At 41.0% G+C, this 25,270-nt stretch overlaps 1 protein-coding gene and 1 long non-coding RNA gene across 2 annotated transcripts in view; both read left to right on the top strand.

The window, feature by feature from the left end:
* The first annotated feature begins 9,096 nt into the window (after positions 1-9,096).
* LOC121954247 lies at positions 9,097-10,085 on the top strand. The gene is made up of 4 exons (XR_006106558.1): positions 9,097-9,328; positions 9,459-9,517; positions 9,667-9,723; positions 9,824-10,085. It is a non-coding gene; the product is annotated as an uncharacterized LOC121954247 (long non-coding RNA).
* A 2,223-nt stretch (positions 10,086-12,308) lies between these two features.
* Positions 12,309-25,270, top strand: part of LOC121954428 (zinc finger SWIM domain-containing protein 8-like) — an 89,528-nt gene continuing 76,566 nt past the window's right edge. The window contains 4 exon segments of the mRNA XM_042501922.1: positions 12,309-14,234; positions 14,237-14,257; positions 16,189-16,342; positions 24,407-24,501. Of these exon segments, the coding sequence (XP_042357856.1) occupies positions 14,081-14,234; positions 14,237-14,257; positions 16,189-16,342; positions 24,407-24,501 (424 nt within the window). The 5' untranslated portion in view covers positions 12,309-14,080.

The raw sequence follows: 25,270 nt of genomic DNA, 5'->3' as shown, positions 1-25,270 counted from the left end.
CTCCAGGAAACAGGGTGGTGGGCAGCGATGCAACGCAAAGCCGCCTCCAGGTCCTGGTTGGTCCGCTCTATCTGGCCGTTGGTCTGAGGAAGGTACCTAGAAGAGAGGCTGGTTGCTGCGCCCGCGACTTGTAGAACGATCTCCACACCTGCGATGCAAACTGGGGACCACGATCTGACACAATGTCCAAGGGTAATCCATGTAGCTTGAAAACATGTTGAACTAGCACATGAGCAGTGTCGAGAGCTGACGGTAACTTTTGTAAAGGCACATAGTGAACAGATTTGGAGAAGTGATCCACAATAGTCAAAATCACCATATTACCCTCAGAGGGAGGCAAACCTGTGACGAAGTCCACGGCGATGTGGTACCAGGGACGACTAGGGATGGGTAGGGGGCACAGCAAACCAGCCGGAGGACGATGAAAAGCCTTGCCTTGAGCACAGACAGAGCAGGTCACCACAAACTCTCTGGTGACCCTCTCCATACTCGGCCAACAGAACCACTGACGCAGGAAGAAGAGTGTTCTTTTGGCTCCGGGGTGACAGGTGAGTTTAGAAGAGTGACCCCACTGGAGAACTGGAGAACGGGTGGACTCAAGAACGAAAAGAAGGATGGGGGGTCCATCTCCAGGGTCCAGTTGATCACGCTGAGCCCGTCCCACCACCTCCTCAATCTCCCACTTAGCAACGCCCACAACGCAGGAAGCCAGAATGATGGGATCAGACTTGCCAGAGTCGGAGGGGGGAGAGTGAATCCAGGAAAGGGAGTCTGCTTTGTTGTTGCGGGTGCCAGGGCGGTAAGAGAGGGTAACATGAAAATGACTGAGGAAAGGGGACCAGCGGGCTTGTCGGAGGTTAAGGCGCTTAACGGAACGAAGGTAGGCGATATTTCTGTGGTCTGTCCAGATGATAAAAAGGGAGCTCGGAACCCTCCAGCCAGTGCCTCCACACCCGCAGACCTAATACCACAGCCAGCAGCTCTCTGTTACCAACTTTGTAATTTCTTCCTGCTGGAGAGAGGCAACAAGAGAAGAAAGCACAAGGATGGAGCTTCTGGGTCTTGGGATCTCTCTGAGAAAGGACTGCCCTCACACCAGTGTCAGAAGCGTCCACCTCCACCACAAATTGCAGGGACGGGTTGGGGTGGATAAGCACAGGGGCACTGGTAAACAGTGACTTGAGTCGTGTGAAGGTAAAGTCCGCTTCAGGGATTTTAATTGAAGTGAGTCGGGTCAGAGGGGCAGCCACGTTGCTATAGTCACGAATGAAGCGACGATAGGCGAACCCAAGGAGGCGTTGCAGCTCCTTACGGGAGGAGGGAGTGGGCCACTCTGTGATGGCCAGGATCTTGGGGGGTCCCGACTGCAGTTGCCCCTTGGCTATGATGTAGCCAAGAAAGCTGACTGAGGGGGAGTGGAATTCACACTTCTCAGGTTTTACGAAGAGTCGATTCTCAGAGAGCCTCACGTGCTGCCTGTGTTCCTCCAAGGTGCAGGAGAAGATGAGAATGTTGTCGAGATACACAAACACAAACTGACCAAACATGTCTCTCAGGATGTCATTTATCAGGGCCTGGAAAACAGTCAAACCAAAGGGCATCACCAGATACTCGAAGTGGCCAAGGGGAGTGTTGAAGGAGGACACAGTAATGCAACAGCACTCAGAGGATTAGGCAGAACCATGGTCTTAATTGCAGTCCAAGGTCGGTACACAGGAATCAAAAACTCACGGCAAAGGTACAAAAGGATCAGGCAAAGCTCACAGGTCTGGAAATTGGTCACAAAGATCATACACAAGGAATCAATATACAAAAATGCTGGGTAGTTTGCTCACAGGGAAGACAAGATGAACTAGCACAGAGGGAAGGGAGAGCTTGGCTTATATACACACGAGGGTGGGGCAGCACGAGACACGGGTGAGGCAAATTAGGGTAATCACCAGTGGCGGGAAAGGGAACAAAGGGAGGAAGTAAACTCAGAGACAACACAGGGGAAGGGGAGAATACAAAATAAAACAGGAAGTGACGGACAGAAACCTCAAACCCTGACAGTCTCCTTTCTTGATGCGTACCTAATGGTAGGCGTTATGGAGGTCCAGCTTACTGAAGATTTGAGAGTGGCAGAGGGGCTCAAAGGTGGGGTTGATGAGGGGAAGAGGATACTTATTTTTGATGGTGATTTCATTTAGACCACGAAAATCAATACATGGATAGAGGGAAGAGTCCTTCTTTTTAACAAAGAAGAACCCGGCGCCTAAAGGAGAGGAGGAGGGGCGAATGAGACCCGCTTTCAGTGAGTCCTGAATATAGGATTCCATGGCCTCCCTCTTGGGACATGAGAGGTTGTAAAGACGGCTCATGGGAAGGGTGGCTCCAGGGAGAAGGTCTAGGGTAGTGAGGGGGTAGGGACAGGGCTAGCTCCTTGCTAAACACCGTAGCGAGGTCATGATACTCAGGGGGCACTGAGGACAAATCAGGTGGGACTGGAGGAGGTACTGAGTGGGAATGGGCCGGTGATGCGGCGAGGAGACACAGGGAGTGGTACTGGAAGCTCCAGCCCGTGATAGACAAGGTCTTCCTATCGATCTGGGGGTTGTGGGCCTGGAGCTAAGGTAAACCTAAAACTACAGGAGATGGGAGAATGAAAAACTTAATAGTCTCGTGATGGTTACCTGACATGCTGAGAGAAATGGCAGAGGTGCAATGTGTGATGGAGGCGATCAGCCTGCCGTCCAAGGCAGGCTTTTTAGGATTCTCCAGGGGCTCAAGAAAGAAGACCGCTCCTTTCAGCCCAGTCATCATCAATAAAGTTGTCATCAGCCCCTGAGTTGATTAACACTTGGGTCTGGAGGGAGTAGCTATTCCAATGGATGGTGGTGGGCAGAGAAACCTGAGGGGAAGAGCAGGAAGTGGAGGGAGAGGAGGTTTGGCTCACCAGTGCACTCTCTGTCACTGATGAGCCCTGTCTTTTGGCAGTGAGGGACAGTGGGTCATGTAGTGACCGGCTATGCCACAATAAATGCACAGGTTGTGGTTCCTCCTGTGTTGGCGTTCCGCAGGGGTAAGGCGGGCACGACCCAACTGCACGGGCTGCTCCAGGGCTACAGGGGGCGCACGAGGCTGGGAAACGGTCTGAGGGGCGCTAGGGACCATTGAAGGGAGGTGTTCTGCGGGAGGTCGAATGGATCTACGGGGTCGACCTACTCTATCCCTATATCTATGTCTCTCCCTGAGGCGATCAATATATATATCAATTTTGATAGTGAGAAGGATTAGACTCTGAAGGGATGTGGGGTCATCACGGGATGCTAATTCGTCCTTCAATTCCTCGGAAAGTCCCCGAATAAACACCCCCATAAGAGATGTGACCGTTGAGGTTCTGCAGGGATTCCATTACTCCGTGTAGCATATCCTCATGGCGTCCAATGAGAGCTCCTTGACTGGAGAGCGCGTCCTTAATGGAGTCTGGATTTGCTGAGTCCATGGTTGGCCAGATTATGTGAGGGGAACTGTGGGTGAGGGAGGACCCACGAGCAAACACATGGACAGGTTGAGGGAAGAACAAGTTGGGGGTTTTGTCTCAGCTATGTTAAGCATGGATACAGTTCCTTGAATAAGCCATCCAAACTTACTGTCCAGTGTAACCAGTGATTCAGAGAGGTGCTCTAATTTTTAAGACACAACTTCCCATAAATGATCACCGCCTATGAGGACTTCCAGTTCCTACATCTTCGTTCCACTTACCACAGTGTCGGCCAGTTGCATGCCTTTGTGGCCTTTCTGGCCTCTCATAATAGAAGAACACACTGGCAGTTCTTCTAAAACTTCTAGATCTACACTTTGGCCATTTCTGATGTTGCTCAATCTTAATTTGCCTTTATTGCAAGTGATTTTTTTGTGGAGAGCTGGAGTCAAATGTTTTGGTTTTAAAATCTCTTCACCTACTTTGAGGCAGGTTTACGGCCTGGGAGATATCTTGATGCATAAAGCTTCGCTGACTCCTCATCTAACAGACAGCAGGTGAGTTGTCATTTTACTGGAGTCCCTTTCCCGACAGTGGAGGTCTGGAGAACTGTTTCTTGTTAAGATTCACTGGGGGAAACTGAAATCATTGCATCTGCTGGCTCATTTTCCTGAGTGAATTCACTTCCATCATGGGACCACAAGGGCTTTATGATGTCGACGGTTACATATTTCAAAAGAAATGCCTTTGGTATGACAGTTCTTGGCAACATGTCTTCCAAAGCACACAAAGCATCTTCCCTGTCTTCTTAATTTGTCTTGTTTTTCAGGCACAAACTTCTAATTATACTGTTAAGACATGTGACTGTGTTTCTCACAGAAAAGGCAAGTTTGTCTGTCCATTTCATTGGAATCATAAAGAGATGATACTGTGATCATATTCTATCATTTGGTGCACATTTCCCATGCACCTGGCATTTCCTTTTCATGTTCCTTACTTGTGCTTTCCTTTGCGCTTTTGGTCATGTTTGCAATGCGTTCTTGGCTGTCCACCTCCTTCTGAATGAAGCTCATAGGTTCTTTAACCTTCCAGATATCATCCTCTTCAACTTGTCTGCCAAACTCCAAAGTCATCTCCTCAGGTGTAAGCTGCATTAGAATGGGGCACAACAGAGTGTCAGAGACAATTCCTATTGAAGCCAAACCACAAATCTGTACTTCTCAGTTATCGTTCAAATATCTGTGGGCTTTAATGTCACTGCCATTATTAACAGGATTAAGATTTATAAGTTTTGTTAAATGTGCATTAATCACCAAATCTTTTCTGCCAAATCTGTTCTGTAGCAGCTGAATGGCGTTATCATAATTGGCTTCAGTTAATGGCGATCCTGCAACAACATTAGTGGCTGTGCCAGTGAGATACCATCTCATTTTGGGCAGCTGTGGCTCAGAGGTAGAGTGGTCGTCCTCTGATAGGAAGGCCAGTGGTTAGTTCCCTGGCTCCTTCTGTCCTTATGTCAAAGTATCCTTGGGCAAGATACTGAACCCCAATTTACTCCCGATGCCGTGTCATTGGAGTGTGCATGCTTATGAATGGTTACTACCTAGTCGGTGACACCTTGTACGGTAGCCTCTGCCAGTACTGTGTGAATGGGTGAATGTGACATGTGCTGTGAAAGGGCTTTGAGTAGTTGAAAAGACTAGAAAAGTGCTATGCAAGTACAGTCCATTTACCATAAAACTGAATTTGTCTGTTTTTGTCAGACTGGGATTATTGTTCACAGCTATCTCAAGCTGTCCCCAAGAGTACTGCGATTGGCTGATGTCTCCTAAATCTTGTTCATTTGCAAGTTTTGGCAGTTTCACAGAATTACACATGGGGTCTGATTCATAGGACATTACAGACATTGGGTCCTTTACAGTACGTTAATTTATGCTTCCTCCCTTCCTACCTTCTCCAGTGACCCGGAAATCGTTTTCCTTCCGTCGTCTTGGAGGATCTTTTAACTGCACAAATGCACTTGGGGGAGGCGAGGATGGAGGAGAGAGGAGGCTTTTGGAGGAGCCCAGAGCGAGGATACACCGGTGTATCCTACACGGAAGTCTTTTATTGAGTGGCGAAACTAAGGAGCTCCCAGAGGGTCACAGAGATTCTTCATTTGCATTGGATCATATATTTGCTGCAACTCCTCACGCGTCTTATTTATTTACACAGTTTATTCTCTCAGCGCTCATTCTGCACAGTCACGAAAGAGATCTATAGATAATATCATAGAACACTGTCACATGATGAAACGTAGGCCTGATTTAATGTGCCATCTAATTATGTGTGATAAAACTAACAGTGAAGAGGTTTTAGGATATTTTAATTTTAAGTGTTTTGGCATCACACATATCAGCAGCTTATTTCACTTAGGCCTTTTTTGTTTTTGATTTTTTTAAATTGACGTTTTAATCAATGATTCATGGGTCAGGTCACCCTTTATTAGAACTAATCTACATGCCGACCCATTAACACGCATTAATCAATGACCTGAACCCGAACCACACACAATGAAACTGTGTGTTTCTACATGGTATCGGCATCAGCACAAAGACAACAAGTTCTCACCCATGTTTTATGTGATTACATCTCCAGTATGATCTTGTGCACACCGCTGATATCCTACAGAGGTTTGTTTATGTGATGTTAGTGTATATTTCATGTAGACTGTTCAGTGTGGACACAGAGATGCGTCCTTGATATTAAAACGTGCTGTTAAACAACCTTCGTATGTGCAGAGGGATTATGACAACAGAAGTTAATCTAAATATGTTGGACTTAAACACTTGTTCCTGCTCAGATGCAGAATAAAGCAGTTAAGCAGCTGATGATGAAGCTGCTGCTGTGTGACAGAGATAGAGAGAGAAGAGGAGGAGGAGGGGAGAGAGGAGGAGCTGAAGAGAGAGGAGAGGAAGAGGTGGAGAGAGAGGAGAAGGAGGAGGAGAGAGAGGAGGAGGTGATCGCACAATATCGCTGTTGCTTTTTTTAATTATTAATAAATTACTTAGAATCCTGCTCTGTCACTTTATGACCCGTCCGCACAAATTCTGCGATATTTTTCAATGAGTTCACCTGGAGGGGAGGGGTCATCACTAACACACATTCTTACACAGAGAGGCTGTGTGGTGTATAACTGTGCAGATAAATAACACAAGGAAACAAATGGCCAAAATAATTATAACCCTGATCCCTATATGAATCAGATTTTAAAGTATTCTTATCTCCCTGTCAGACGGACAGCTGATCAGCTGTGCAGCATGTCATCTGTTACTGATGCCACTTCAGACTGATGCTGTGGGACTGAGGATTTCCCAATTCACAGCTTCCCCTCGTCTCTCCTTGCATCTCCTCCTCAACTCCTCCGGGGACTATGACGTGAGGAAGGAGGGGAGTGGAGGATGCTTGGAGTTGGGTTAACGTATTGGAATGGACCCATTGTGTCTGCTTGCTCTTTCCTGCGTGCACATCTTATTTTTGTTTTCCTCAGTGTTATATGTTCTCTGTACTCTAAAACTCTTGAAACTTAATTTTCCAAATCATCCCTCTTTGTTTCTTTCTCCATTTCACCATCTATTTCGTCCAAGCTTTCCTCTTTTGAGATTTGCTGCTCCAAAAACTCCTCCGGTACATCAGTATCACTCCTTGATTTACCAAGTTTATAATCAGTCTACCCCATCATCAGTTTCTAGTTCAACAATGTCTTGATGACCAGCACTTTGACCTCCTCTGGTGACCCATTTAGTGTGATGAACACCTTACAGTTTGCGGTCCATGTTGATTGCATTATGTTCTGTGTCCTTAGGGGTTGTGCTTTCTAGCAATGTTTGTGTTTTTCTCATAGACTGTATTTTAAGATGAATGACTCACCCCCACTTATCCCCGCTATGCAGAAGTAAGGTTAAAATATCCAAGATATGGGCATTGCCATATGTCAAGGGTGATGTCACTGGGAGCCAGCGTCTGCGCAGTAGTAATATCTGTAGTGGGGGGAGTTTCCACCAATACATCCATCCAACTAATCGTGAGCAGCTCCATTGAATGCAAGTGCATGGATAGGCAGTCGCAGCTGTCAATCATGGCAGAAAAGCCCCCTTTTGTATTATTTAATAACTCATTAAAACCAAACAAATCATAAAAACAAACACTTGAACAAACATCAGGGCAATGACAACTACCATCAGTGACAGAAACCATCTTTGGGAAAAAAATTATTTGGCATGTACTTTGAGTTTTTAGTTTGGCCTATGCCCTATTCACTGTCATGGAGAGGCAGGTCTTCGGACCTATACTGCAGTCAGACACCAGAGGGCAATAGAGGATGCATAGTTACACTCTGGGAGGACTGTCATGTTGTCCATCTTTATGTAGAGAGTACTGCCCCACATTCTTTGTGTGACATGTGGAGACACTTAATGGTGTAAAAATGTAATGCATTCATGTTTTATGTCCCTTTTTGCTTGCAGTAGGTAGCTCAGTTAAGTTTCACTCTGTTAAGAGCACATGTAACAGCTTTACAACCATTTATCCTCTGAAGATCAAAGTCTGTAAGTATTTTTGTGTGTATGGAACTTCATACTGCAGCGCACATTCAAAAAGGCTAATTATGTGTTTTCTGTTAGGTTGTGTAGAGTTGTAAAGGCTGCTAACTGCAATTAGCATCTGCCTTTGATGAACAATGCTAAAATGAGCTTGGATGCTAACTGGGCCTTTATGGTTCATATTTGAGATTGTTTATTTACTTATGCAACAGCTTTATGCTGTATTGTGTTGTTTGCAATGTTATGTGTATGAGCTGTTTGTAATTTTATTGTTTCATGTTTTCACAGTTTTACAAAAGAAAGATATTCAAACTAAAGCCCTCAACTCAACTTCAGTTTCCTGGGTCTTATATTATGGATAAGATGTTAGCTATCTGCTAAGCTGTCCAGTAAAGCAAGAGCAGAACATAGAGTGTGTGGTTTTTCTTTGTGAGATGTTCATTCACATCGACATTGGATCCTGTCAGCTTCCTTCCTTGTCTAAGCAGTGCATTCTTGCTTTTCCAGCAGGTAAATCGGAATATTATGGCCGGTTTGTCACTGCTTTTTTCTCCAAGGGAGAGGATGGCATGCCTTGATGTCTGTGCTGTTGATTGGGGGGGGGGGGGGTCTCCTGTGTTTAAATGTAATTTATAGCAAACTTCCTGCAACTCTTCATCACCTGTAAGAGTTAGAGAGCAGTATAACTTAGAGAATGGGTGAAATCAAAACAGGGCGGTTAGGCTGGGGTACCAGGCCCCCAATATTCTAAATCTGCCCCTGTGAACATGATTTTAAAACTCATAATGTGTAGAATCTAAGCTTTCCACTGATATCACATATGCTCTGTTTAGACATCCAGAGGCTCCGCAGTGGGCGTGGTTACATCATCAATCTCTGCGCATTGACTCGCCAGGGAAACAGGAGTCTGAGCCAAACAGCAAGGGTTGCGAAGGCTTTGTCCCACCTCCTGTGTCCCGATTGGATGGAAATTTCAATGTCCATGTGTGGCTGGTCATTTTCTCATGGTCTCGTTTTTTTCCTCGGAAATTTGAACGCACACAGGGAACGAGACGAAGTGCGTGTGTTTGTTAACATGGAAACATACCCAAAAATATCAGAGTAGCAAGACAGAGCTCAGTACAAAGCAAGACCAAGATGGCAAAATTACGGTAAGCAGTTGAAGAGGCACTGGAATCATTGTTTCGAATGAGCTGCATCGAGACGCTGCAGCTGATCCTCATCACAAACAACTGATGCAGCAGGAGGGGGACAGGCAGGACAACGACCAGTGAGGAGATATTAGGTGCGTGAGTCTGAGTGAATTACATGTTCAAATTCAAGAATATAAATGTGTTACGTACCACATTGGCTATGTCTGCTGTTCAAGCCCGGATATTTGTTCACCAAAGTGACTTTGATGTTATTTTTATAAGAAACTGTGCGACGTCTCCAAAACCGAGTGAAACGAAAGGCGCTATGATCCGATACAAAGGTAAGATTTAAAGAAAAAAAAGCTGAATGTACTGTGCTGAATGGAATTAAACATGTCTATCTAAATGTGTAATGTGCCACATTGACTATGCCTGCTGTTCAAGCCCGGATATTTGCTCACCAAAGTGACTTTGATGTTGTTTTTATAAGAAACTGCGACGTCTCCAAAACCGAGTGAAACGACAGGCGCTATGACCCGATACAAAGGTAAGATTTAAAGAAAAAAGCTGAATGCACTCTGCTGAATGGGATCAAAAATGTCTAGCAGCTATAATATCAGAACTAATTGTACTACTTGCGTTTTCAGTTGCTGGAAGCGAGGAGAGCTGTCTTGACCAAAAAGGAAAATGGATATTTGGAGAAGAATCACAATAGACATGATATCTGATGAGGACGACTGCACCGCTGACAGGGAAGCTACGGATTGTGTGGCCACCATCCTTTAGAAGCCAGGAGCTCTCTGAACTATATGCTCTTCTTGAGGAGAGACTGAAGGGAACCTAAAATATGTAGCAACACACCACAAAAGGCTGCGTATCGTGCTGCCTTCATTCAGACCGGCACCGACAGCATGCGACCCAAAAGCAGCAAAGACTGCATTTCAAGCATCTCATGTAACAACTCTGCTCTGTTGTTTATTTTTGTTCTTTTGTTTATGAAATGAAGCATTACTATTTTCAATATATTCCTGGCAAATGTGTCTTTTATTCTCAGCTGATATTGTGACAGGTGTCTTCAGTAACTGTATAATAGTAATAATAAAAAATAAAGATACAATAATAATGATAATATACTAATAGGCTACTACTATTAATAAAATAATAGTAATAAGAGTAAGTATTATTATAATAGTAATATTAACGGGAGGGTCAAACCACCATACCCATGTCTCAAAGGTGACCAACGAGGGAGTGTTTTACTATCCAATCACAGGTGATTTTCATTTTGAAACGTCTGTGGTTTCATTCAATGGTTGTGTGGGAGACCAGCCAGGTCAGATGCCAGTGTTAGTCAAATGCTAATTAGAACCATTCACACCTCAGCTGTGCAGCGGGGTGTCTATAGTGCCCAAGTGTGTATTTACTGCATCAATCCACACTTTTTTTTTTTTTTTTGAAACACACTTTGTCCAAAGTTTATTCAGCCATAGTCAGTTTCAATCTTATACAAAATGTGGATTCTCTTCTATTGGCGGAACAAGCTGAGTTACAATGAAGTGCATGATGTCTATGGTTGTTCTTGTGGTAAATGTAACACTGTTAAGAACAGTATATCGTTTCAGTACAATGTGTGGAGCAATACATGTTAGTACGGGTTTTGCCTCTATGGTCCTAGTCACAAGTCTTTGCATCTCTCTGGTAAAGAATGAGTGTATCATATAGAATATCCGCTGTCATTAGAGAGACAAAGACTATCATTAAATTTGGGGAGCATGCACAGCTTAAACTATGGATATCAGACAATGAATTAGTCTGAGGAAAATTAGCGACAGATTGTAAGAAGTTATGCTTGAAGTGAAAGCAAATCGTTCTAATCAAAGCCAACATCAAAAGATGGGGGTGGCTCATATTGACAGGGGGGACTAGACACAGTGTTATCATGGATCACCCTTTCTCTTCATCGATAGGTTGATTTTGATCTAAAGGACTGCTCACAAAGCTGTCAAGTTATTTTTATTATTTTAGTTGGTCTTTATGCAGGCTGTACCATAGACAGGGTAGGTTTAGATTTGTTGAAAATGAGCACTTTCTCACCATGATGGAAGGAATTACCAATGCCTTGTCTCAGGGAGGTGGGATGCAGCTTTGTCCAAAGTGTGAGTGTCCTCTAGTTTCTCTGGGCTCCTCTGCCATGTTCCCTCCTCGCTCCACCTGTGTAGTGAGATACTATTAGTTTTCTTCATAAACAGTTCATGCAGTGTGCTGTAGTCTCAGATCACTATAACAATTGTCACAAAGTAAATCTTTAAGATTTGTAAAGGACAAAGAAAACATAAATGACGCATTCCTCAACTGTAACATAGACACATAAAGTGACAAACATCAACAAAAAACAATACCACAAAATTAAATCTTTTGATGTAATCATTCTAGTTTGTTTTGGTGCTACTGGAATTTCTTTCTAGTTGTGTAACCACATTTCCTCCAATTATTTTAAATGTTGTCTCATCAACATTCATTTCTCTGTACAGTTAAAGGTGATCGTATGGTAAGTGATATTTGTTTTACACACAAGAAGTCTCCTGAAAATTGTGTCTTTTGTAATAATGACATTGAAAGTATTTGACATTTATTTTAAGAATGCCCTTGGGTTAAATTATTTTGAATGGAAATGGAACAATTCTTTAAAAACACTAACTAGTTCAAGTGTCCTATTTCCTGTTTGTTACTTGACTGAATATGAAAATATGCTCGATTCATGTATGGAATAACCCCCCCCCCCGAAAAAAAAAAGAATGAAAACAGACAGAATGACGCTGTGGAACCGAGGTTCTCTCATTTCGCAGTCTGGCCTGCTCTCTCCTCCCATTTCTTCCTAGCCTCCGACGCTCGCACCTCCTGTGGATGGGATTAGGACGCGAGGAGAGAAGTCGAGTGAGGGAAGCAAGGAAATAGGTTATCATAATATAATGCAACCCCTGTCTTCTGAAAGCCTTCTCTCTCCTCGACTCCTCCGAGTGAATTTAAGCAGTTGATGTGTTTTTCAGCCCTTCGGTCTTAATCGATTTCCGGGTCAAATAAACGTAGAAAGAGGAATCAAACGAGAATATATGGACGAACCCTTAGTTTTCTCGGTCACGTGACGAGAGAGCAGGCAAGGAAGCAAAAATTGGCATGATGAAGAAGACATATTGCTTAGATGTATTATGTTTGTTGAAACGTAACTTGACTGCACGCTTTTCCACCCGAACTTAACCACTGCCTGTGTAGAACTAGCAACCGGAAGCTGTAATCAGCTGATGGCGGAGGAGCTGCAAGAGAGGTGAGCCATCTTCCCCCGGCAGGGAGATCCGTTCTAACGGAGCCCGGGCGAGAGGGATACTGAAAATCATCTGGGAATCCCGTTCTCATTTTAGGTCAGATAAGATAATAAGACGGCAGCACAACCGGTGTCAGTCGGGAGAAGAGGTATCTGGAGGACTCACTGGAATCTGAGCACCAAAACGGACTGAGGAATAAAGCAGTCCTCATCAGAGAGGAGGCTCCGAAACAAATACCTGAGAGGAAAACAGAAGCTAGGAGCGGGGGGGGGGGGGGGGGGGGGGTTCATATCGAAATGTTAACCGTATGTAGAAAAATATAAAAGTCGAGAAGATAAACATGTAGTACTTCCAGGGCGGAAGATGTAAAGTGTCAACAGTAAATATAAACAAACAGCCAAGTTACTTAAGCTAGCTGAAGTTAGCCGATTGGAGGTTAGCTTTCTACTGCTAACACAACGTTAGCTAATGGAAGGTAGTTGTACCGAGAGAGAACGGAGGTAAACAGACCTGAACAAACTCGTCGTCGTGTTCAAAACAAAATTTAACCTCAATATAGTGGTACGCGGCGGATGACAGCTGTTTGTGTTTTTTCAGTATGCCGTTATTAGCCTAATTAGCCTTTCGGCTAACGTTGCTATGTGTTATCTGCATTATCAGCCCAGCATAATAACATTACACTAGCTCACTAAATGTAGAGCAAAAAAGACAGTTGGCAGTGCTAACGCCAAGTGTTTTTTGACATCGACTCGGTGAAATATTTTGCAATGAAAGTCATTAAGTACTTCCAGGGTTGGTATAAATGTTAATGTTACAAGAAAATCTAGACATTCAGTGTAGTGTAGTACATTGGCAGAAAAGACTAGGACGCCTGGGTGAAGGAAATCAACTTCTTGAAGATGTTATCACATCGCTAGCCTTAGCCAGCGCTGTTCTAACACATGGCTTATTCGCGTTCTTAGCTGCATAGTGGATGGACGTTTTCAGTTTTGCATTATTAGACAATAACGATACTTTTGGCTCGTTTGTCTCAGCGGCAGCGGTCGGCAATAACTCAATCAAGAGGAAGACAGGGCCTTTTGTTCGAAGTTATTGGGTGTAAAGGGAGCCACAACTCAGCTAGGCAATACGGAGTAAATTATTAAATCGATCTAAATAACTAATAGTTTTATTAATATATAGCCTAAGTAACCACCTCTAAACACAAGAGAAGCTACGTAAAGATACTTTGAAATTAAAGTTTTGTCTTGTGTGTATATATATATATCTATCTATCTATATATATATATATATATATATATATATATATATATATATATATACACACACACACACACATATATATTCCATAAGACTATTTAAAGGAGACCACCGCATTGTCAGCTTGTATTATGTAGCTGTGTGTTTGAGGGCCCAGCGGTAAGCCTCTCAGCTGTGTTTTGGTTGCTGGTTGCCTCCCCTCCCCCAGTCTCGAGACTCTTGTTGGACACTGTTTGCAGAGTTTTCTCTTGATTTTACATTAAAGAAAGGCTGTGGCCTCAAGTCGCAGTCCTCTGGACTCAAAAGCATTTTAAAGTGGATGTAATGGAACTGATGTTCGCCGAGTGGGAGGATGGGGAAAGGTTCTCCTTCGAAGACTCGGACCGGTTCGAGGAAGACTCTCTGTGCTCCTTCATCTCAGAGGCCGAGAGCCTCTGTCAGAATTGGAGGGGATGGAGGAAGCAGTCTGCTGGACCCAACTCCCAACTGTCAAGATTAAAGGTTGGAGAAGGACATACTTTAAAAACGCACAAATTTCCATTCTTTTTAAATATTTAAAATAGTCGGTGTATTTTTCCTAAGGAGTGTAAAAGTGAACCAATGTTAACCAGAATCACTTATAGTTTGTTGACACATTAAATAAATTTGACTGTTGCTGTCATAACAGTTAAAAACAAGGACAATAAAGCTAAATAAGGTTTACTAAAGATATATAAATATATAGAAAAGGTGTGTAGACATATATCTATATATCAGTATATGTATGTATGTGAATACGTATATACATACATACATACATATATGTGTGTGTGTGTGTGTGTGTGTATTGTGAGTACACACACGCACACAGACACTTGTGTCTGTGAAATGTGACGACATGACCACAATACAGCACTCCAGTGATCTTTTTTTTTCTGTCTGTGGACATGGATGTTAGTGTCTCCCTGGCTAGCTCATCAAAAAGCCAGCAGGATTTTTGCATTTGATTTTGGGTCATTGCAGAAAAAAAGATCTGTGCCAAAAAATGTTTATAATACCTACATGTTTTGTTCAGCAAGATTATCTTCACAAATGAGCACCTCTTTCGGGAACTTGATGCCAGAAGTAAATGCTAATGTTAGGTTATAAATGAACTACACTATGTCCAGTCCAGGGGTTTTCTTGCGTTTGAGAACATCCTCTTTTGATGCTTTTTTATGCACTCCTTTTGCTATTCACAAACTCTTCAGAATAGGGCTGCATAAAGTAATTAAAATGAGCTGCAACATTGAAGTGATGTATAATATTGTAAATATGTGGTGTGCTCTATCAAAAGCAGCTGGAAGATGAAACCGCTCATTTCTAGATAAGGGAAGTGTGGATTTATGTCAACATCTCGATTTTTGGTCATTTGGGGTTTCAGTGGATCTTAAATAATGTCTTGGCATTCATAATACAAATCTATTATCCCCAAATTTAGCCAATATTTGACATTTTGACGATTATCTGTATCGGCGTATTATTTTAATGATCGCTGATAAAATTAATGAAAAAGTGCAAAGAAATTGTCAACATGGAGGAACTTTTACATTGTAAAACCTTAGGAAGCTATTTTTATTCATTCATTTTTTATTTACATTTTTACTGAACTTGAAAACTTGAAAACAAGTTGCCGGGAACTTGATCATATGATGTTGACTGTTTCATTTTTGGTTAAACATTTGCTAAAGGCATTTGAGTAGGTTTTGTGTTGGAGTTTGTTATATTCCAAATTCTAAATTTTATTATTATTGTAATTGCATATCAGTTCGAATATAGGATATCTTTCTCATTAAGTACTAATAATCATTATCGGTATCAGCTCTGAAAAACCAATATTGGTTGACCCCCAATTTGAAGTTTATAAAGGATGACAAACTAGCAGCCGACTCCTGACAGCTCCACTCTGGTCCTGCACCACTCTCCCTCCTTCCCCGAGGTTATGAATGTCGGCTTATAGTAACAAGGCAGGGTCTGGTGTTGTGTTGAAGACTTTTTCCCGGCTATATGTGTTACCCGTACCCAAACCTGACCCAAACCCTCTAAGGGACATTTATCAGAGGAGGTGGGTGGCTGGGGTGTGACTTTTTGTTTTTAAATTTTCATTTTACCCTTCCTAAACCTATAAATATATTTCCTAATCAGCCCCCCCCCCATAGTATTGGTAGTATTTATATATATATATATATATATATATATATATATGGTAAAACAGAATGAAACAGTTCAACCTACTGTTAAGTCACTCTTAAATATTGTAATACTTCTTATAAGGTAGTTGAGGTCAGTCAGCTCAGTGTTTTTACTAATGTGATAATAGAATCAAGGAAAATTAATGCACAGATTTCTTGTAGTGTTTTGCCTCTCAGCCCACTGACTGAGCTGATCTTCCTCTTTTCTGTGGTCTTCCTCAGATGGTCAGGTGATTCCACTGGTGGAGTTGTCAGCAAAACAGGTAGCATTCCACATCCCTTTTGAGGTGGTGGAAAAGGTCTACCCCCCTGTCCCAGAACAGCTCCAGCTGCGCATTGCTTACTGGAGCTTCCCAGAGAATGAGGAGGACATCAGGTGAGAGCACCAATAACCCAAATTGTTTTTCTTCACCTCCTCTTTGGGATGTGCTGATTGACATTCCTGTGAACTACTGACAGTGGAATTTTATGAATCCCTATCAGCCAACCCATTTACTGAGAGAAGAGAGTGTAAAATATTCTATGAAATGTTTACACACAGTAAGTCTCTGTGATAATCACTGAAAAGAAAATGCCCTGCACACTGACTCCAAATCACAAAACCTGGTTTGGAGTTGGTGTGCATGTGTCTCATTTCAACAATGCTGTTTTCGAATAGCCTTGCAATCTGTGTTATGTGTTTACTGCTGTATTATGTTCCTTCTGTTGTGTGTAGAATCCACAATTGAATGTGGTAATGTACAACTTTTTTTAAAAACATTTTAAATGATTCTAACTTAGTTATAAGTGAGTTTAAACTCTGATATTTTATTTTGCCAGTCGATTCATCATCTGACAAGGTTTCCCCCAAATGCTGAAATCATCATTTGGGTAATTAGTCAACTGGATACTGACTAAACCTCATGATAATGGGGATGTTAATCTGGAGGCTATATAATAAAATATAATAAAACCAAAAATGATATCTACCAATAAAACCAAAAATCATTTTTAAAAGGCCCAAAAGTTATCTTTCTTTGAAATTCTTAATTTTTAAAATAAATTAATAAGTAGTAAGTAAATAAATAAGTAGTAAATGTTTTTGGTGTCATTTGAAAGAATTTATACAACTTTAAACATAGCTCGAACCTCTTCTATTATTATTATCTTGTATATTTAGTGGCAACATTTCTCTTTAAGTATAGTTTAATTTATATCCCGAAACTGCGCTGTATTCCTTTTAAGCATTGCCATAATGGGGGAACTAATATGTGCACATTAGTTATATATAATAAGATGTAATCTACGTAAAGAGAGAGTGTATGTTCACTTGTAACATATTTGATTCCTGCAATGGTGGGATTGGATTGGATGGAAATGGCTAATGGCTCAATCGCAAGTGCAAAGAGTGAAGGTGAGCTTGGACAGCCTTGCTGGCAGCCTCTGGATAACAAGAAAGTGTTAAGACAGGACATAATTTGTTAAAATGTTGGCTTTGGGAGCATTAAATAGTGTTTTAACACACTGAATACATTTCTCTCCAAAGTCCATGGCCTTCAGGGTCTGGAAGAGGAAGCTTGGCTCAATTCTGTCAAATGCCTTGTTTATAGATATTATTAGCATAGGTTTTCCATTCTTTTGGGTAGCATCTAGTATATGGAGTAGTTGCTGCACATTGTCCACTCCATGTCTGATCTTTACAAACCCTGTTTGGTTAGCATGAATTAACTTTGGTATAATATCTAATAGTCTGAGGGCAATTGACTAGGATAAAACATTATAATCTACATTTAGGAGGCTGAGGGACTTGTATGAGTTCCACTTCTGTTTGTCATTCCCTGGTTTGGGGAGCATTGTGATTGTTGCTACTTCCAACGAGTCATTTTTCTATTTTCCAGAGCTTCTTTATTCATATTTGTAAGAGGGGTCAGTAATTTCTTAGAGGAAGGTTTGTAGTACTTAATGGGGAAACTGTCTGGTCCAGGAGCCTTATTTTTTTAGAGATTTGATGGCTCAGAGGACTGCTATCTCTGATATGTCAGTGTCAAGTTGTTTTTTTTAATCACCATTCTATAATCTGGGGAGAGGTATTCCTTCATATGTCTTTTTGCTCAAATGTTTTCGTCATACTGCTCAGTTTTATATAGATCTTTGTAAAAGATTTTAAATTCTACATTTACGGTTACTGAGTCATCAAGTTATCTACCGTCCCCTGTTAATATCGAGTGTATAAATGTGTCAGATTTCACCCTCTTAATTTGCCATGCTAATAATTTGTTCATTTTATTTCCCAAAATCCTGATGAGCGATGCTCACAATTTAAAGTCGATCTACACATAATATACATAAAAACGTAGGAAAACTTCTTCCAGTCGCACATATGTATTTGTGGAAGCAAACAGTTTACATATCTGGCTCAGTAAGCCTCCAAATGAGAGGAGAGCCAAAAAAAAAAATCCAGATTTACTCCAACACAAACTGAGATGAGTAATTTCTGGAAATTGGCTGACAGTACCTGTTTTTTAATTCAAGATTTTGCCCACATTTTTCGACATTTTCTGGACAAACACGATATGTCTGCATTCAGGAGCTTCTCCTCTCTCTGGTCAATGTGTTATATTTTTCTGTTTTATTTATTGTGGTTTTTCAGGAAAATATAAGACAACAGATACACATACAAAGTTTACATAAACAAAAACAACTAAGGCACAAAAAACTAAACAGAACAAAACAAATATTAAAAACACACACATCTCATATGATTCTTAGGTAGCAATTGTGTTGAGTGTCATTACATTGTTTAAATACATTCCTTCATGTTCTCAAATGTTCATATATCTTGGTAGGTGGCTTTCAAGAAATTTAGTAAATTGTCCCCATATTTGAAAGAAACTGAGTATTTTTGAACTTTTTTTTAGCGTAAATCAGTTATTCCATTTTTTTCCAATTAACATTTAGAGAGACTTTTAGACCAGTGTCTGACTGTTGGCATTCCAGTGCTTTTCCAGTCCAGGCTGTTGAAATACAGTATTTAACCTGAAATGACCATCGAGTAACAATCTTGTTTTTTTTTTTTGTATCTGAAAGATTCAGTTCAGGTGGAAAAAGCCCAAGGATGAATGTCCAAGGGCAGACAGGTAGCTTAATTGAGATAATATCAGATGTATAGTGCATGACCTTTTCCCATTTTTAAAAAACGATTTTGGGCAGCTCCAAAGACATTGAAATAATGTACCTTCTTCTAGACCACATTTAATACACAGATCAGAATGTTTTTTTATGAAAGCCATGCAACAGGAAGGAAGTTATATATGTATGAATAATCCATTTAAATTGCATTCACTTAAAGGTATAAATAGTCTGACTTTGTGCATTTTGGCAGACTATTTTCCAGTCATCCTCAGAATTTTCTTCATATGAGTCTCCAGACCAAGCCAGCCTCTTATTGTTGGAGGATTCTTTGGAGTTATCTACAATAAGTTTATACAGAAGGGAAACCTGGCTGTGACCTTCAAGATTGTCTAGTATGTTTTTTTCAAGGCTTGACAGAGGGGGTCTGCAAGGAGATTGTTTAAGTGCTTTGGAGGAATAATGTACTTTCTTTGCAAATTAGTGAAACTATAGAGCATATCATTTTCCTTATACAAGTCCATAATTTTGCTGACCACCCTTTATGCCCACGATGTGAAGCCAGGGGTCATCTCTACCTGGAGAAAATCTGTGGTTTCCCCATATCGGTGTAAAGCCATATATCTGACACTATATTTAAGTGTGCTTGTATTATGTACCAGACTATTATAGTGTTCCTGACAAATGGATAATCAGTACCTTTTAGTAGGTTTTTTAGTGTGTTGGAGTACAAGTACAACTGTAAAGGTAAAGAAGATGTAGTGACACTTTCAGTTGTGACCCAGGGTATTGTCGAGCCGTCTGTGAACCAAAACATGGGTGCTCTGATTTGTGCGGCCCAATAATACTAGAGAAAATTTGGAATTTGGAGTCCTCCTCTTTCATAGGGCCAATATAATAAGATGAGACTAAGTCTAGTGCATCGGTTTTTCCAAATAAAGTAAGTTATTATTTTTTTTCAATTTAGAGAAAAGGTTAGATGGAGGATGTAAAGGAATAGATCTAAAATGTTTGGTAAAACATTCAATTAAAGACATGGGCAGCTCCAACCATCTTTTTAGAGATTCTGATGTGGATAGTATGATTGGCTTCTAGTTCTCTGGAACTAATTCATTTATATCTGGGGTGACCTTTATCCCCAGATAAGTAAAACCGCAAGGTGAATTGTGAAAGGCATCCCCAAATGGTGGACTGTCTTTTTAAGGTAAAATAACTTTGCATTATTGACTTTATAGCTTGAGGAACTCCCAAAGGATTCCAATAGTTCTGTAAGTGTTGACAGAGACTGTGTAAGATTTTTTCGAAAAAGTATTATATCATCAGCAAAAAGGCCGATATGACGATCATAATTTCCAATTGTTATCCCTGTTATTAGCGGATGAGATTTCATTGTCATTGCTAGCGGTTCTATTGATAGTACAAACAACAAGGGTGAAAGGGGGCACCTCTGGCGAGTTCCCCTTGACAGACTAAACGGTTTAGAGATAAAGGTGTTGGTGAGGATTTCAGCGCTAGGATCAGAATATAGCATAGTTATCCATTTCAGAATATTTTCACCTAGGCCAAATCTTGGCAATATTTCACATAGATTCAGCCACTCCACCCTGTCAAAGGCTTTCTCCACAACCAGGGATAGAATGGCTGTGTCTGGACTTTCTTTTTCATTTTAGATAACATTGAGCACCCTTCTCAAATTATGAAATGCCTGCCTGCCTCTGATAAACAAGGTACAAGGTAGGTTTATTGTCATTTTTCTTAAACGTGGTTTGAGAAGAAATGAAAATGGAATTGAGGAGTCTCACAGCCTGGGGAAAGATGCTGCTCCATAGTCTGGTGGTTCGGCAGCGGAAACTTCTGTATCTTTTTCCAGATGGCAGGAGGGGGAACAGACTGTGGCTGGGCTGGGGTGGTTGCTGTCTTTCAGTATCCTTTGGGCTCTGTGCAGACACCTCACCTCACCAAGGTCACTGATGCTCTGTAAATGCGAACCAGTGATGTTTTGGGCAGTTTTAATCAACCGCTATAGAGCCCTCCTGTCCTGGTCTGTGCACGAACCATGCCAGTTTGCAATGTTTCCAGTCAGTATGCTTTCTATTGCTCCAATGTAGAAGTTAACTAGGATCTTGCTCTGGAATGTAGTCTTTCATAAGTTTCTGTAGGAAGTAGAGCCATTTCTGTGCTTTTTTTTAAACCTGGGTGGTTAACCTGGGTGTCCTGGGTGCACCACTCTGTAAAATTGTGGATTTCCTCCTGGTATGAGCGCTGAACGATGATTGTGGTGTCGTCCACATACTTTACAATAGAGTTCTCCTGATGTCTGCGAGTGCAGTCATGGGTGAACAGTGTTGAGCACTACTGCAGAGTAGGTGTGACTGCCAATTTGAACTCTCTGGGGTCTGCATGTGAGGAAGTCCAGTATCCAGTTGCAGAGTGTTGTACTGAAGCCCAGAGTGTTAAGTTTTCCAATCAGCTTCATAGGAGACATTGTGTTGAATGCTGAGCCAAAGTCAACAAAAGGCATCCTGATGTCGCTGTTCTTCTTTTCCAGCTGACTGAAGACTGATTCAGACCATTCTGATCTGCATGTACAAGTGTCGGCAAGAATCTCTCTAACCTCATTGCTGTAACTTTGGCTACAAGCTTAGTATCTGAGTTTAAAAGTGATATGGGCTAATATGATTCACATTTAAATGCTAATTTGATGGTGGCAAGGAGTTTGACCTGAATGTCTCTTTTAGCATGCTTAAGAAGGGGGGAAGCAGCCTATCTTTAAAGGTTTGTGTATATTAACAAGGAGCCCATCTGGGCCTGGTGCTTTTCCTCCCTTCATACATGCAAGGGCATCGTATAGCTTGGGAAATCAGGCTTGTCAAGAAATTTGTTTTGTTTGTAGACTGAGCTGATTTATAGAGCTTTTCATAGTATATTTTAAATGTTTCATTTATTCCATTGGGTCCATTGTAATGGTCCCATTAGACTACTCCAATTTTGGAATAATTTTTTCATTCTGGAGATATTTTTTTGCCAGGCAAGCAGTTTACCCGCTTTTTTCCAGTGGTCGAAAAATTTGTAACGATTGTTTAAGGCTTTCTTTAAAGATCGTTCATTGTAGTCTATCTTAGTATGGTTTATTTATGTTTAAGTGCTGCTCACGTTAAAGTATTCATATTTAAAATTTCACCTTCTAATACTTTTATTTCATTTTCAATTTCTAACATTTGGTTTTTTAATTATTTTGATTTAAAACTGGTATAGCTAAATATCTGTCCTCTAATATAGGTTTTAAAAGCATCCCATCTAATTAATGGTGAAGTTTCAGATGTATTAACCTGAAAAAACAATTCTGTTTGTGAGTCGATAAATTAAATAAGCTCCGGGTCTTGCAGCCACTTGGTATCAAATCTCCACCTAGGAGGTCCATGCAATTCTTTTCTAGTTTTATATTCTAAAGATACTACAGCATGGTCAGAAATGACTATGCTACTGTAACTGCATTTCTCAATACTTGATAGCAAGGTCCTAGAAATCAAGAAAAAAATCCAATCTGAAAGTCTTACGCGTAGTTTAATACCAAGTGAATTCTTTCTTTTTTGGATTATACTTCCTCCAAACATAAAAGTGCAAACTCATTCATATAGTTAATAATTACTTTCCTTGATGGGAGAAGTCAATATTACTGTTTTGATCAATATCAAACCAACCCCAATATCAAAACAACCCCAATATTGACCCCCCCCCCCCCCATAATAATTTCTCCTTACAGTGGGGCAGGTGTTAGGAAGCTACCACTTACACACAAACACAGAGACATGTTTCTTCGTGTGTCGCTGTGTTCTCCAATACAAAGATGCATGTTAACAAGAAGATAACAGATTTAAGCCTTCAGAAGTTTCAGGTTTAAAACTAACCCCCCCCCCCCCCTTCTCTTTCTCTCTTTCTCTCTCTCTCTCTCTCTCTCTCTGACACAACACACTAACACACACACACACACACACACACACACACACAGGCACAGACACACATATAATAAATATTCATAAATATCTCTCTCTCTCTCTCTGCTGTGAATATCATGTTTAGATTTTTAACATTGCTTTATTAAGAATCCCTCTGTAAAGTTAAAGCTGCAACATGAAAATGTCCTAAATACACACACACAGCTGACTGGTTGACTGTGTCTTTGTCCCTCCTTGTCCATCTTTATACAACTTTTTTCTTTTTCTTTTTTTTCTGTGACATATTTGCCTTTACTACTTCTACTACTACTACTACATACAGTAAATGTATAGGTGGAATTTGTACTCTGATCTAATAGCTACTGCTATTTATATTAAGTCTAGAGCTGCAACTATGGATTTTATTTGATAATTGAAACACCGTCTTCTCCACCTCCATTCCTGTAAACAGTCCCCCGGCACAGCAACTCGCATAATAATCACGCAACACAACAAAATGATTATTTTATTAGTTTCCAACACATTTGATAATCGATTATAATCGATTTTCTAGATTTGTTGTTAAGTTCTCAGCGTGGAAGCAGGCTGTCAAATTTTCTGGAGAAATTTTCTAGTTCAGTCTACTATTCTGTTATGACATGCTATGTACATTCCTTTGTAAGCATAACAGCTACAGGACTCAGACATTTTCAGGCTTTTGAAAAAACACTTTCAGCAAGACACTATCTAAAAGTACAATGTTCCTCATCTTTTATGCATTGTTCATTCACCTTTACTGCAATGCCATGTTGCGGCAGCTTTTCAACATTCTATATAAATTCTACTTTTTTACATTATTGCTGTCATTAAACTTTTCAGTAACATTTGTACTGAACAAGCCCACTCCCACTTTACTAAGTACTCAAACTGCTTTGTCTCATTATAATAAATTTAAGCCAACAATGGAGTGTAGTATCAACTCAAACCTCAACACATTCCGCATCTTTTTACATTTTTGGTATTATTTGACTTTTCATGACATTTGTACTCATAATACCCATTTCTATTTATCCCTTCTACTTCACCTCATTCTTACACATTAAAGCCAGCAATGCAGTGTAAATTCAGTGTGTCACTGAATCCTCCCTAATATGATGGTTTTTTTTTTTTTTTTACTTTAAATACATTTTGACATCATCTAAACAGGATAGATGAATAAACAGGACTTACCACTGTGGAGATACTCAGTTTTGTGATTCACCTGCCAATTTGTTTCTCTTTATCTTCCCTTCACATTTTTCTTCTTTTTCTCTCTCTTCCTGTCTCTCTCACTGCCCCTGTCCATTCTCTGTGGGTCCTCTCGCCCTCTCTTTGCCTCTGTCCTCCTCCTGCTGCAGGTTGTATTCCTGCTTAGCTAATGGGAGTCCCGATGAATTCCAACGTGGAGAACAGCTCTACAGGATCAGGGCGGTCAAAGACCCCCTGCAGATTGGTAGGTTTGGATGTACCTCTTATTGTACATAGATAGGCACAGCTTTCATTCCTATTGTAAACTATAACAGCATCGATTATATTTTGCTCAGTATGGCATACCAGTCAACTACACTTCAAGAAGAATTCCAGTATTTTTCAACCTGGGCCCTATGTTTACATGTATTGATGTGTGAATGATTCGGACTCAACACGGGTCTTGGAATCGCTCCAGTAAATCAGCTGAGCTGCGACACATCCTCATCAGTTTTAACGTAATCCTGTGTGGGGCAATTGCATATGGCAAAGTTTCGCCCATCAAAAGTGTTTGTTTTTCTCATTGGCATGCTCATATTATTATATTAAGAGTCGGAGATGATAGTAACTGAGAGTAACCTTTGTGTTAACCCAGAAACAGTCTTGTCCAAGTTGAAGTCTCGCAGTGAAATCTTGATTTACTGCTGTGTTCTATGAGGATGCTGGCGGATGTTGCTATGAAAGGGTGGCGAGTAGAGTTTGTTGCGTTGGAGTTACAGGTATCCAGGAGATATCAAAGAGCAATGATTAATGTTTGTGCATTTTCTAATTGTACCAACAACATGTTGTTGATGTTGCTATGAGAGAGCTGGAGTGTGGAGTTGGTTGTTTACAGAGAAGAACTACAGAATAGTCGTTATCAAGGTCATGGTTGAAGATTTTGCCGATGTCACTAACATGGATGAGCAGTTTGAGTATGATGGCCACCCCTATCTCTTTGAGTCAGAACATACAGCTGAAGAATTTAGAGAAAC

Source organism: Plectropomus leopardus, chromosome 15, assembly GCF_008729295.1.
Source record: "Plectropomus leopardus isolate mb chromosome 15, YSFRI_Pleo_2.0, whole genome shotgun sequence".
In the NCBI taxonomy this organism is placed as follows: domain Eukaryota; kingdom Metazoa; phylum Chordata; class Actinopteri; order Perciformes; family Serranidae; genus Plectropomus; species Plectropomus leopardus.
This window is presented reverse-complemented; position numbering and strand designations above follow the sequence as displayed.